The 13,348-nt window shown below is 48.0% G+C and overlaps 1 protein-coding gene across 12 annotated transcripts in view; it reads right to left on the reverse strand.

Annotated features, from left to right (window-relative positions):
• Nucleotides 1-13,348, reverse strand: part of GRAMD1B (GRAM domain containing 1B) — a 232,969-nt gene that overhangs the window by 55,152 nt on the left and 164,469 nt on the right. The window contains exon 1 of one of the 12 annotated variants that reach the window (XM_078058839.1): nt 6,294-6,412. The exons of 10 other annotated variants lie outside the window; for them this stretch is intronic. Coding sequence is in view for 1 of the 2 variants with exons in the window: in XM_078058836.1 (XP_077914962.1) it covers nt 6,171-6,181 (11 nt within the window). In the remaining variant the exon portion in view is untranslated. One more of the 12 variants, XM_078058836.1, reaches the window with a different exon arrangement.

Genomic DNA, 13,348 nt, shown 5'->3' on the forward strand with positions numbered 1-13,348 from the left:
CCCTGCTCCAAGATATTTGCACTTGTTGGTCCCTTTTGCCTGGAACTCTTTAGAGAGTTTTGAATTCTGGTTACTTTTTAACCTTCAGAGTTCAAATGTCACTTCCCTAGAGCAGCTGGTCTTGAAGAACCACTCGCTGGGTCTGAAGTGGCTTCCCTGTCCCAGCAATCATTATCAGAGCAGAGCCTGCCTTTCCCCTCTCACTCTCAAGAGCTTTTTCTGTATCATCACTTAATAAACTTCGATTGTTTAAAAAAAAAAAAAAAAGAACCTGCCTTTCCCCCTTCATCACATTTAGGAGGAACTGAAATTGTCTTTGTTGTTATTTTGTTAACTTTTTTTTATTAAGCGTGAACATTTGGGTGGGGGGGGGGCTGTCTGTGGTGTGGGTCCCCGAAGCATCCAGTACCATGACTGGCACCTGGGACCACAGACTCACGGCATGAATAAAGGAATGAGCTCTTTTTAAAGCCATTCAATCCACTGTTCAGCCACTCTGTTAGACATTTCTTTCTTAAGCCTGCCCCAAATCTGCCTTCTTATAACACCAGCCCACTGGTTCTTATTCTGACTTCTGGATCCATGCAAACTGAAATATGACATCACTTCCAGGTTCTCTGCTGGCCTGGCCCCTTTCCCTCAACATCAGTACGTGTGTCTGAGTTTAAATTCTGAGCTGTTCTGGGCTCTTGAGAAAAATGACTTGATCTCCCTCTGAGTCCGTGTCCCCTGTCTGCCGAATGATCACAACTTACCTTACTAGGGTGAGGGGTGGAATGTTAAAAAGCAAACAAACAAAAAAAGCTAATTAGACAGTGCCTCCCCAAAGTAAAGGTCTTCCTATAATTGCTCATCGAGTGAAAAAAGTGTAAGAGAAGCAGGAAGTGAATTCCCAGTGAAGAAACCGAATCTTGTTTCTAAATTTCATCCTCTCCTCATGGCACAGACAGGGGGTGAGAATTTCAGTTGCTGCTATGCACACCTTCAGCTAGTTCCTCCTTCCATGGGGCTGGGAAGCTAAGCACTTAGGATGGAGCACAAGATGCTGAAATTCATCACAGGAACTTACTGGTGTGGTACCATTTCCTTTCCCTGAGATTATTCACTACAGGACAAACACCTACACTGGGAGACAGTCCTGCTGGGTTCGTGGGCAGTGCTGGCTGAACAGATCTGCAGCAACAGTCTGTCGTCTGAGAGGGACCATAGTGGTCTCGTAATCCACCCCTCTCCCCCCCACCAAATGCAGGAATTCCCTCTGCGAGGCCCTGCACTCACTAGATGGCTTAAGACAGCTCTAAAGGGATTTTGAGCACCATGGTCCTTATTTCTCTCCATGAGTCTTGGTGACCATGATCCATCCAGTGCTCCCTGAGCTTCAGTCTTTGGAAATTAAGCTAACTGTGCTGATTTGATGTCCGTGAACAAGCATTTACTGAACACCTACTATGCGCCTCCAGCCCCGAGAAACCTATTCATCCCGAGGGCCCCACAGGGCAGTGACTGTGTCATGGTTCTATGTAGATACACAAAGATTAAACACACAATATCAAACATGATTATGGGCACACGGTAGGGACTTAATACTTTTAAATTTGACTCACTATCAGTCTCAGCCAAATCTAAGTACAATCCCACCCAAAGTATTCCAGAAGCCTCAGCACTCGGAAGAACGGGACCTTGTGAAAGCAGAAAGGCGCTAAGCTATCCCAGGAAGCCCCTTCCTTGAAAGAGATCTCCAATCCACTGGGAGGCCACAAACCACTGGAACAAGGCAGGGAGGCGTTCAACTGAATAGAACTTCCTTTGCCCCTCAGGGGCCCCTCCCCCATCCTCAGCAAGAGAAATGTTGCTACTAAAAGTGAAAGGAACTCGGGCACGACCCATCCATCCATCCATCATCCATCCATCCAACAAAGAGCTGAGGAGACCACACTCCATGCCAGGTAATGTTCTAGGCATTAGGGATATAGGCTCTCCCTCTAAGGAATGCACAATCAGGTGGGAGACAGACAAGTAATGAACTAACACCATTATATGTCTGTCTCTCCCACCCAACACCATGTGATAAAAGAGCTACTTGGATTCAATCACAATAGCTTCCCTCACTACCTGCCAAGGGATCCAGCCAGCCCTGACTCAGCCCCTTCCCTGTGTATATCTGATGGCAAACCACTCCTTTCTGAGCTTCAGCTTTAATTATGCGAGAAGAATGAGTGTGGAGGCCACCTAATCCCCTCAAAGACGTGACGGGAGGATGACGAAGAGCATCTCGAGGACACACTGTGAACTCCTGAGGGCAGGAGCTTCTCCGACATAGAGGGACTCAGATCTCAATTAGGTGCAGGATGCAGAAACAAGACCTGGGCAGTCTGGGGTCCTTGTTAACGTAGCCTCACCAGCAGCCTTCCCTCCTCCCAAAAGCTGCTGCCATGCTGTCTGAAGAAAGTTCTTAGCTCGGCAGCCTAGCAGATGAGGAGTGTGTGGGGTGCAGGGGACTGAGAGTGAAGCAGCAGCACTTGGAGCACCCTGCCCTGCCCCCCTCCCCCCGCCCCGCTCCTCCCTAGCCTCACGGTTAAAGCCAAGTATGGCGAACCCTTTCCAGACTCCCGTGGATTGAAGTCCAGTTGGGATTTACTTTTCTGCTGGAGATCAAACAGAAGCACGCTGAAGAAAACCATTACATTAAAATCACAGAAATTTTAGAATGAAGGCAACTGTACGAGGTCAGCCAATATGCCTATGGACCTAAATCACTCCAGAGAGCCTTCGCCCTACTTGAAAATGTATTCAGGGCACAAAAACCCAGGGCTCCCCTTTGGGATCCTTCATCATTGCCCTCTGCTACCATCAGGAAGTTCCCAGTGGTTAAAACAAAAGTCTGTTATAATGCATTTAATGACACTTTCTCCATTCGTTTTCCAGGACCCGGCATCAGTTCATTAGCTAGAACTCTTCCTCTGTTCCTATCCTCCTTTCTTTGGGTGGAATGATTCCAATTCCCCAAGCCTATTTTCAGAAGTTAAAAGTCATTTCTCCTACAATCTCTCCACCAAATCTCTGTTTAGATTATACCTCAAGTGACAGAAAAGTCATTAATTGACCAATGTAGTTCGGTTCACCTTTGGACAACTCTTTTTATTTTAAGCTCAAACTGTTTCCTGTGGCTTCCTACCAAAGGTTTCTGCTCCCCTGGCAGACATAGAATAATCTAATTCTTTTTAAAAAAAAAAACAACAACTTTATTTTTGAGGCGGGGGGCATGCTAGTGCGGGGGCACATGCGAGGGGAGGAGGGGCAGAGGGAGAGAGAATCTCAAGCAGACTCCCTGCTGAATGCAGAGCCCGACTCAGGCTCGATCCCATGACCCTGACATCATGACCTGAGCCAAAACCAAGAGTTGGACGCTTAACTGACTGAGCCACCCAGGTCCCCATAATTCCTCTTACACGTGCAATTTGCACACGGCTCGCATGATCCCTAAGCCCTTTCTCCTCCAGACCTGCCAGTCCCTCTGGCATCCCTCGTACAGCATGGCTATGGACCCCACAGCCACTGGGCTCACTCTCCTCTGAATGAATCCCGGTTCATCCCAATCCCCCTTATACTCTGGAACCCAGAAATGTAATCTCACAGAGAAGTGCTCTGATGAGCTCAGAATAGAGCAGAACCACCACCCCATGTGCTTTTGGAAATCAGAATGCAAACATATATTTTTGGAATCATCTTCTGAATCAGGAGATTCTGGAATTAGTCACTGTTCTCTTATGGGTCTCTAGCTACAGCCTAGAGGCTAAGGAAAATGTATGCATGTGCACCGTATGTATGCATAACCCTACAAGGAACACCCCACCCCCAGTCCTTCCCCTAACCAGACAAACCCACGTTCGGTGCAACGATGAAAAATCCTCCCAGTTCTCACCCCCAACTGGTGCTATCTCAGAATTCTGAATGTTTATAGGAATATCTCCAGGCCAGATGCAAAACCACAGACCTTAGAGATTTCTTATCTGGAGATGTCCAGTCCTCAGCAAATGTTTTCCCTCCCCCGAGTCCACAAACATTTGTTCCTTGGACCCTTACAGCTTGACTCAGGGATAAGCTGAGGTTTTGCCGAACTGGCTGAGAGCAAAACTGTGAGGTTCTGAGGTCATTAGGAAAACTGAATCCAGCCATGTCTCGTCCATAACCAGGAACCGCAGGGTGCGTGTGTGCAAACACATGGATAGTGAGGGCTGCCTCTCCCTTCACACCCCATCGGGCTTTCCAGTCACACTGTCTAATTTAGGGCCAGCAAACTATGACCTAGGTAGGCCAAATCCAGCCCTCCACCCCGACCGTTTTTATATGACCCACGAGCTAAGAACGGTTTTTACATTTTTAAATGGTTCGGAGGAAAAAGAAGAGTATCTTGTGACATGTGAAAATTGGATGAAATGGAAATTTCAGAGTCCATAAATAAAGTTTTATTGGGAACTCAGCCACGTGCATTCGTTCACAGACTTTGTCTATGGCTGCTTCGGCTGGACAAAGCAGACCTGAGTCGCTTCAACAGAGAACATCGTGGGCCACAGAGCCGAAAATATTTACTCCCTGGCCCTTTCCAGAAACAGCTGGCCAACACTTGGCCTGACCATGTGTGACCTTGAAAAAGGTCTTTTCTGTGAGCCTGCTTCTCTTCCGTCAAGTTGGGGAAGGGGGTGTCTGTGTCCCCCAAACAAAGAACCCGTGCTTGATGACGTCATAAGTTGAGGAAAAGGTCGCAGACTTGCTCCCACCTGCAGAGGAAAAAGCCTACGCAGGACCAGGAACGAGAGGAGGTTTCTTCTAGGTAGTATAGAAAAGCTCCCTGTCCTTCGTTCTTTCCCAGTGGGGTACAACTTTCCATTCCATGGCCTGTGACGCTGACACAGTTCTGCCATGGGCAGCTCCCCAAAAACACCCCTTTCTCCTTTCCCTTCTTTCAAGGCCAGCTTTTTCCACCCTGGCCCTAAACCTCCCTAACCCATGAAGTGCCACTCAAGGCCAGTGGGGGAGAGAGGGAAGGTGGGAAGCAGAGAAGCCACGGGGGTGTCCACAGAAGCTCAGTCTGCTAGCAGGTGTCAGAGAAGGTCAAGAGGCGAAGTTCCCTTTCCCCAGCCCTGGCTGAGAGCTTGGCTGAGCCCCAGGGAGACAGAGAGCTTCGAGTCCTCCCCCACCCCTCCACTTGCCTAAATCAAGCAAATAACTAACAATGCAAGGAGGTGTGGGGGAGTAAGGACCAGCCACTGGGTATCTATTTTCTGAAAACACATGGCAAATCTCTGCGCCAAATGCCCACTAAGCCAAAGAATAAACAAATCCCTTTATTTCCCTGAGACAGGAGCTATTATCGACTTCCCCTCCGGTCCTCTCCTTCCGCTCGCCAGATCCATTGGTCCCATGGTCCTCTCCCTGTCGGAAAAGCAGCATCTGTCCGTATCTGAGAGGGTGGGCTGCCTTATAAGCCTCCAGCCTGCCTCCTTTCCCTTGCTAACCTCTGCTCTGGTCCCCGAGCCCCCACCAGGGGCACCCCGGAGCTAAGCTGGTAGGTGGAGAACAGGAGCACATGACCTGTCCACACCTCCCCCGGAGGCTCCGGCCAGCTCTCCATGACGCACCGCTAATTCAATCCTCTGCCCTCTTTTCTTCAAGTTACAGGACCCTGAATAAGTCTTGCTGGCCAAGGGGACCCCCTCGGCCCAGCCCACCCCCTCCCTCCGACCGACCAGGGCCCACCCCTCAGTGCTCCAAAGGTCTGCTGAAGCAGGGCTACTATGAAGGAGGGGAGGAAGCCGGGGGGGGGGGGGGGGGTGAGAAAAAAGCTAGGAAGGGAAAAGAATCTCTGCAGCATGATGTCACGCCGGCTGCTTTCGGATCCCCCAACACAGAACAGAAGCAAACAACATGGACTCCGGATTTACTGTCTTGGAAGGGTTGTGTTCTCAGCAGCTCCGAGCAGCCTGTGCCAGCTGGAAAAAGCACACGGCCAGACCGACAGGTCCTCCTCCTTACGGCCCCCAGGGCCCCGACCCGAGCCCCCCCCCCGGGTGGGGGGCGGCGGAGCCACCCCTCCAAAAAAAAAAAGAATGCCCGGAGGAAACAAAGATAGACTGACACATACACACACACAAGCGTCAGTGAGCACTAACCTGGAAGCCATTAGGAACGGTAGTAGAGTGCAGTGCGGAGGAACTCATTCATTCATGCATTGGGCAGTGGGGGGGGGCGGGGGCGGGGAGCGGGGGGCCCTGAGGACGTCGGAGGGCACTCACCTCCATGCCCACCCCACAGCCCTGTTTCTAGCGGGGAAGGGAGTGGGGGCGGGGTGTTCATAAGCCCGGGGAGCTGCCTTTCTCTGCTGTTTCGCACCGCTCTGGAATTGTAAGCATGACCCCCCCCCTTTATTTCCTGCCCCCCTCCCTCCGCGGCTGTTACTTGGTGTGGTCGCGCAGCGTACAGAAGTCCCTCTCTCCCTGCTCCCTTTCTCTTTCTCTCTCTCCCCCTGACTCCCTCACAGACAGCTGTTCTCCGGCCCCTGCACGCACGCGCACAGGCGCGCGCGCGCGCACACACACACTCAGACACGCACCCCTCTTGCGCGCACATGCACGCGCGCGCGCACACACCCTGCCGCCGGCCGCTTTACATAATGCAACTCTTGGGTGCAGTCAATGATCCATGCCAGTTTGGAGGACACAGCCACTGGGGAGGCGAGCATTATTTCCTCTTCATCCCCAAATCTGACAAAACACAAGGTGATGCTCCCAGGAGATCCTGCGCCCTCTGCGGCCACCAATGATTTCCCAGGTGCTGCCTATTAGGTCAATCTGGATCAAGGAGGTGACGCTAAATCAAAACACAGGCGCCTGGCTCAAAAGAGAGCCCTGCCTCTTTCAAAGGATGACAGCTGGTCTCCCTGCCTGAACCTTGGGAATAGAGGAGAGGAGGAAGGCAGCGCGCTGGAGACCCTAATCTGTGCAAGAAAATGGCTGAGGGCCTCTTCAGGGTAGCCTCTCCCAGAATTCCAAGACAGCGGGCTGATTCTTGCACACAAGGAAAATGACACTCAAGTAAAGCACTTGCTGTCATGACAAAGGAGGCTCATCTGAGTTTTCAGACTCCTAAGCTGCGCCTCTTAAGGTTTTTTTCTCCTGTCCATTCACTGAAATGCAGTGATTTCAGTGGCACTGAAACAGCCCCTAGACAAGTGTTCTTTCAGATGAGAGGCAGTCTCTTCAACAAGGATATTAATGAATATTGTGAAAGTCATCCACGGCTCACAAAGCACTTTCCCTCACAAATCAAATTCATCTGATTTCCACAACACTCCACTATAGAGACCCTATTACGACTACATCTAACGTAAGGATGCTGAGCCCTGGAAGGTCGGATGGTCCCACAGCAAGAAAGGCTGAGCTGGGAATCCAGATCACTGGACTGGAAATCCCATGAAAATCAACTAGCCAACACCCCAAGCATGACCGTGAGCCTCTGGAGTTACTACTGTCGTCTTTTGATGGGAGTAGCAGGGGAAGCCCAACCATGAGCCCAAACAAACAAGTAACAAAAAGAATGATGATGGTTAGCTCAGTATTTCTCACACTTTAATCCCCTGAGGATCTTGTTAAACCACAGGTTGATGTGGGAGGTCACAGGGAGGGCCCAAGGGTTGGCCTTTCTCATAGACCCCCAGGGGATGTCCATGTTGCCATTCCATGGGCCACACGTTTGAGTGGCAAAGGGTTGGTTTATGCATTCTCACTCTTTGGATGTTCCTAAAGGACAGAGTCCTGTCTGTCTGCTGCAGCTGCATAGGATAACATGCTGAAGGTGAATACTAATTATAATCCATTGATGTCACCTTTGTCCTGGTCACCAGACACATGCTGGGAGCTAATACTTCTTGGGCATCTGTTGGCAAAACATCTCACTTTGGGATTGCCAAGCCCTATAGGCTCAGCATGAAAGGCCTTTCCAGGATTGTTTCTGTCTGCAGCCTGTTGATAAAAAAACAGCCTCATGGTATCCAGGAAGCACAGAGGTTTGAGTGTCTGGCCTCCACTTTATTAACCTAGAGGAAGTTCAACTCCAAAGAAAGGTGTTAAGAGCTCTGCCCCAACTCTACCCACCCCTCCCTGTCTGGCTCAAGTCCTGCCTCTCCTGAAATACCTTCCTCGCTTTGGACCACCCAACTCCTTCCCCTCTTTTGCTACTCCATAGAAAGAGCTTGGACTTTGGAGTTGAATTGGCATGCAAAGCTAAGTTTGCTGCTTTCTGGCTCTGTAACCCTGTGTAAGTCCATCTACCCCCATCTCAGACTTGGCTTCTTCATCTGAAAAAGCCGATAGTACCTCTTTCCTCTCGTACACCACTGAAAAAAATGATGCAATAAAATAAATGCATGGAAAAGCATCCAAGAAAACTTAGTACCTCCCCCCACCCCTGCCCTTATAAACGATAGTACACCATTTGGAACTTAATTGGAGATTCTGTTGTTCACTCTGTTGGCTTTCTCTCCCCAAGAAGATTGTAGGCTATTTCTTTCATGTCCCTCCAACCACGTAGGAGTACCGGTTACAGCACAGGTATTCAGTTAATATCTTGGTACTGACTGTCCCGTCCTCTATTAAGACAGTAAACAAAGGGGTTGGTGGAGTCAACCAGCTAGCACTCTTGTCGTGGCTTCCCCACTCACTTACTACGTGACTTTGGACAAATCGTACTCACTTTTCAGGGGCTTTCCTACTTAGACTATAAAATGCACAAATTCACCTTTCTTCTGAAACACCTCTACATCCCCCCTATTGTGTTAGTACTTTCATGGTTTAGATTAATAGCAATGGGTTAAAAGGTCAGGCTAACAGATCGGACAATCCTGACTTGAAATGCTGCTTCTCTCAATGACTGATTTTGTGACCTTTGAAAAGTTGGTCTCACTAAGCTTCAGGCTTCCTAATCTTGAGTCAAAAAATAACAGAATCTTACTGGACTGTGGGAGGATTAAGTGAGGTAAATACATGTAACAAGCTTTTCACTGTATCTGACACAGCACCAGTCTGATAAATGAAAATATCATTATCATCAATATTGGTTAAAAACAATAGCTATTAAAAAAAAAAAACCAATGAAAGATCTTTTACTGTGAAGCCTTCAACTGAGTCTGGATTTAAGAAAAATCTCGGTTCCTAGGGTGCCTGGGTGGCTTGGTCGGTTGGGCATCTGCCTTTGGCTCAGGTCATGATTGCAGGGTCCTTGGATCAGGCTCTCTGCTCAGTAGGGAGTCTGCTTCTCCCTCTCTCTCTTTGCCCCTCCCCCTGCTTCTCTCAAATAAATAAAATCTTTTTTTAAAAAAGGAAGAAAAAAGAAAAATCTCAGTTCCTTAAGCTGCATGAGCTATTCATATTATTTACTGCTCCCCCCATCACCAAAATCTTCTCTACCAGCCCCTTCCCAACTGGACCTCATTAAATAATAGAAAGAGCAGGCAAATCAGAGAATCTGGGCTATGTCTACTGTGTTATAAAATGTAAGCCTTTCTTTCCTGATTAGAAGCTCCTCACTTGAGCTACATAAAACCAAAATGATTCTGATTAAAAAAAAAAAAAAAAAAACCACAGAAATAGAGTAGGTGTGATGCAACTTGCTAATGAAGTGAATGATCTCTTCAATCCTGCCAACAATGTTACAAAATAGGTACTTATCACCCCCATTTTTTCTGATGGGTTAAATAAGAGGCAGAGGGTTGGCTAACTTTCCGACAGTATTTGATTAATGAGGAGTAGAACATGTATCCAAAACCCCGGCTGCCTTCCCCGAGTCCCACTCTTAACCACTGCATCATGCATGAAAAGAAGGTGCCACTGATGTGTCATCAGGAGGCCAGGGGCTAAGATTTGCACTGCTCCCTCATCCTCCCTAGAAGTACCCAGCACAAACTCTGCAGAGGCTGCCGAGTCTAAGAGATCCAAGACCTGTGATCGAAACAGAGCAAACCCCGCCCCCATACTCAACATCCACCTTTTAACAGCTGAGCTATTTGGCACCTAAATTCCCAAACTGCTGTAAATGAATTTAGGAAATTGAGGTAAAAGTAGGTATCTTTTTCTGAATTAAACCTTTCCCGTAGAGATATGGAAAACTGACATTAGTTTCTATTTCTTTTTTTTTTTTTTTTTTTAAAGATTTTATTTATTTATTTGACACAGAGAGACACAGCGAGAGAGGGAACACAAGCAGGGGGAGTGGGAGAGGGAGAAGCAGGCTTCCCGCCGAGCAGGGAGCCCGATGTGGGACTCGATCCCAGGACCCTGGGATCATGACCTGAGCCGAAGGCAGACGCTTAACGACTGAGCCACCCAGGCGCCCTAGTTTCTATTTCTTAAAGGAAAAGAGGTTTTCTGAGTCCTGTGCAGTATCAAAAGCACTTTCCAAAGAGCACCCTGGAGGAATTGGGGTAAGAAAGAGAAGTTAAGGTACACCTGCCAATCCAATCCAGTCCCTCTCAACCCAGTCCCATTCAATCACATTCTATAAAAAGAAGGTTAGTGTCCACATAGTATCTTATTAACCTCAAGTGCTTAATAACGGCTGTCGACAAGAATGGGAGACAAAGGATAAGCTCTTATTATATCTTTGAATCCTATTCCCATCCCAACGAGAAAACAAAAGACTTTTTTACATAGTAGGTACTTTCAGACATTTTAACTAAATCTGAATTTCTTGAATGATAGGCAAAAGTGAACCTGATTATATTACTATTATCATCCAAAACATAGCTGCTTTTTATGAAGCATAAATATCTAGGAGATTCCTAAAGTGTTTGGTAAGTCAAGGAAGGAAAAGGAACAGAGATCTAACATTTACTGAGACTCAACCATGTGTTAGCCCCATATTTTATTTGCTTATAAAACTTTTCTTTAATCTGATGAGAAAACGAAGTATAGAAGCCAATCCTTACCCAAGGTCACACAGGTATTTCTAAAATCTACATTTTGGGGCACCTGGGTGGCTCAGTCGGTTAGGCGTCTGCCTTCAGCTCAGGTCATGATCCCGGGATCCTGGGATGGAGCCCCACATCCGACTGGCTCCTTGCTCAGCAGGGAGTCTGCTTCTCCCTCTCCCTCTGCCGCTCCCCCTGCTTGTATGCACTCTCTTTCTCTCTCTCTGTGTCAAATAACTAAAATCTTTATAAAATAAAGAATTAAAAAAAAATAAAATCTACATTTTCACCACACTATGCTACTTCCATAAATAAACACCTATGAAGTAAAAGGCACTTCAAAAGTTAATGCATTTAATCATAACCAGTTACAATCATAACACTGCATTTAATCCTTGAAACGGCACTGCCAGGTAAGTCCCACTGTTCCTGCTCAGGCCAGTGATCCATTTATTGCCCCTCGGGTCCAAATCCGCGCTTCTTTGCCCTGCCTCACGATGCTGGAGCTGAACCCTGTCAACTTCCACCAGCCTCCTAATAAGCCTCACTGCCCCCCACCCCCCTGGTGAGAGTTTCCAGTTTACCCGCCCCAGCCTGCAGCATCTCGGGAAGCTTTTGGGGCACACACTGGGCCACAACCACACTGTCTCCAAAGAACTCTGGAACTCAGCCTTGTGTGGTGATCACCCTGTGTTCCTTTGCTGGGTGCTCTGCCTTAATCTAAAGATGGTGGCTGCTCTCTACATCCATTATTCCTGCCTTCTTTAGAGCCGTCTGTTACTTGTTAGTGATTCTTAATATTAAATCCTCCCTGTCCACTCACTGACGTGCTTCTCTCTCCTGACTAGACGCTCATTCATAGACTGCCACAGCGGTGAGCGAAAAAGCAGCAGCATCCCCACCCTCAAGTTATGCGGGAATAACAAAATGGCTGAAAGTCTTTAGAGCATTCTATGAGCCAGACAGAGACTTCATGGATTTAATATGTACTCCTTCCTTTGATCCTCACATCAACCCTACTTTACAGATGAGGAAGGTGAGCTACCTCAGAGCTTCAACAATTTCCTCGGATCACACAGACGACAGACAGAGGAGTCAGGATTCGTCGCCAAGCCCGCTCTCCGCCATGCCGAAATGCTGCCTCCATCAGCTGGCTACAGCCAAGGAGGGACAGAGGGCCAAAGAAGTGCGAGTGGGGCATACAAACACAAGAGTCATTCACAAAGTTTGCAAGAGAAAAAAGGAAGTTAAATTGTTAGCCAGAGAGGTCCAGATATATTCAAAGAAATCAAAATACAAGAAGGGGCCATCATTAAAGGTCTTTCACGTCCGTCTCTGTAGTGCGCAAGAGCTGGGGTATCCTGGGCATCAGGTGCTCCGGAGACCCCACAAAACAAACCTTTCCAGATTGAAACGCTCAGGATACTGCCCCTGTTTTATGAACCCTTCATGTGAGAGAACCGATAATCCGCACATTTCCACCTTGCCCTGAGTTCCCCAACCCACAGTCTAATCCTTGGAAGCTGGGTGGGGGGTGTCCGAAAGGGTATATTGATTGCCTCTGACCCAGCTGCAACCCAAGACATGTCATGAATACTGCATCTCTCACATGAGGAGCCGTGATGTCTACATGATTAAAAGTTGAAGCGAGAGCTGGGGAGAAGGCAGTGAGGGCGCAGCCGACTCTCACACGACTCCCACTCTGTGGTGAGCCTGAGCCACCACCAACCTAGCACCTACTCGTGGGCAGCTATTAAAGCCTTCCCGAGAGCCAACCAGGCTCTAGGCAGCAGGACACAAAGACCCAGCCCCTGGCCCACTGGGAAGAGAACCTGCCAGGCTTAAGGGCTCCTTCTACATATTAGGCCAAGCCCCTTCCTTGCACCACCATGCCAACCCCCTTCTCCCAATTTCCTCATAATCCTACATGAACGGAGTAATTAGTTTCTAAGTATCACCCTTTTCTTTTCTAAATGTTCCCAACCATCCATTTCTAGGTTTTCAGCCAGGATCAACTGTAAATCCGCTCAATGGTCTATGCTGGTGGTCCCCCAACTTGGCTGCACTTTAGTATCACCTAGAAGCTTTTACACACTCCCAGTGCCCCGTCACCCCCAACACCAATTAAATCAGAATGTCTGAGGGTGACAGACATCAGTGTTTAGAGATCTCCAGGTGATTGCAATGTGCAGCAAAAGTTGAACCCACCACTGGTCTATACGATTGCAACCCTAATTCTCTAGAAATGTAATACAGAAATTACTTCTGAAAGTATAGTCTAATAATCTATATTTCCTGAAAGTCAATTTTTTTTAATCTAAGACTTTTCATCTCTTTTCATGATTTCCCAGATAATAATCAGAACTAATACTCATTGAGAACTATGTG

Source organism: Halichoerus grypus, chromosome 11, assembly GCF_964656455.1.
Source record: "Halichoerus grypus chromosome 11, mHalGry1.hap1.1, whole genome shotgun sequence".
Taxonomy (NCBI): domain Eukaryota; kingdom Metazoa; phylum Chordata; class Mammalia; order Carnivora; family Phocidae; genus Halichoerus; species Halichoerus grypus.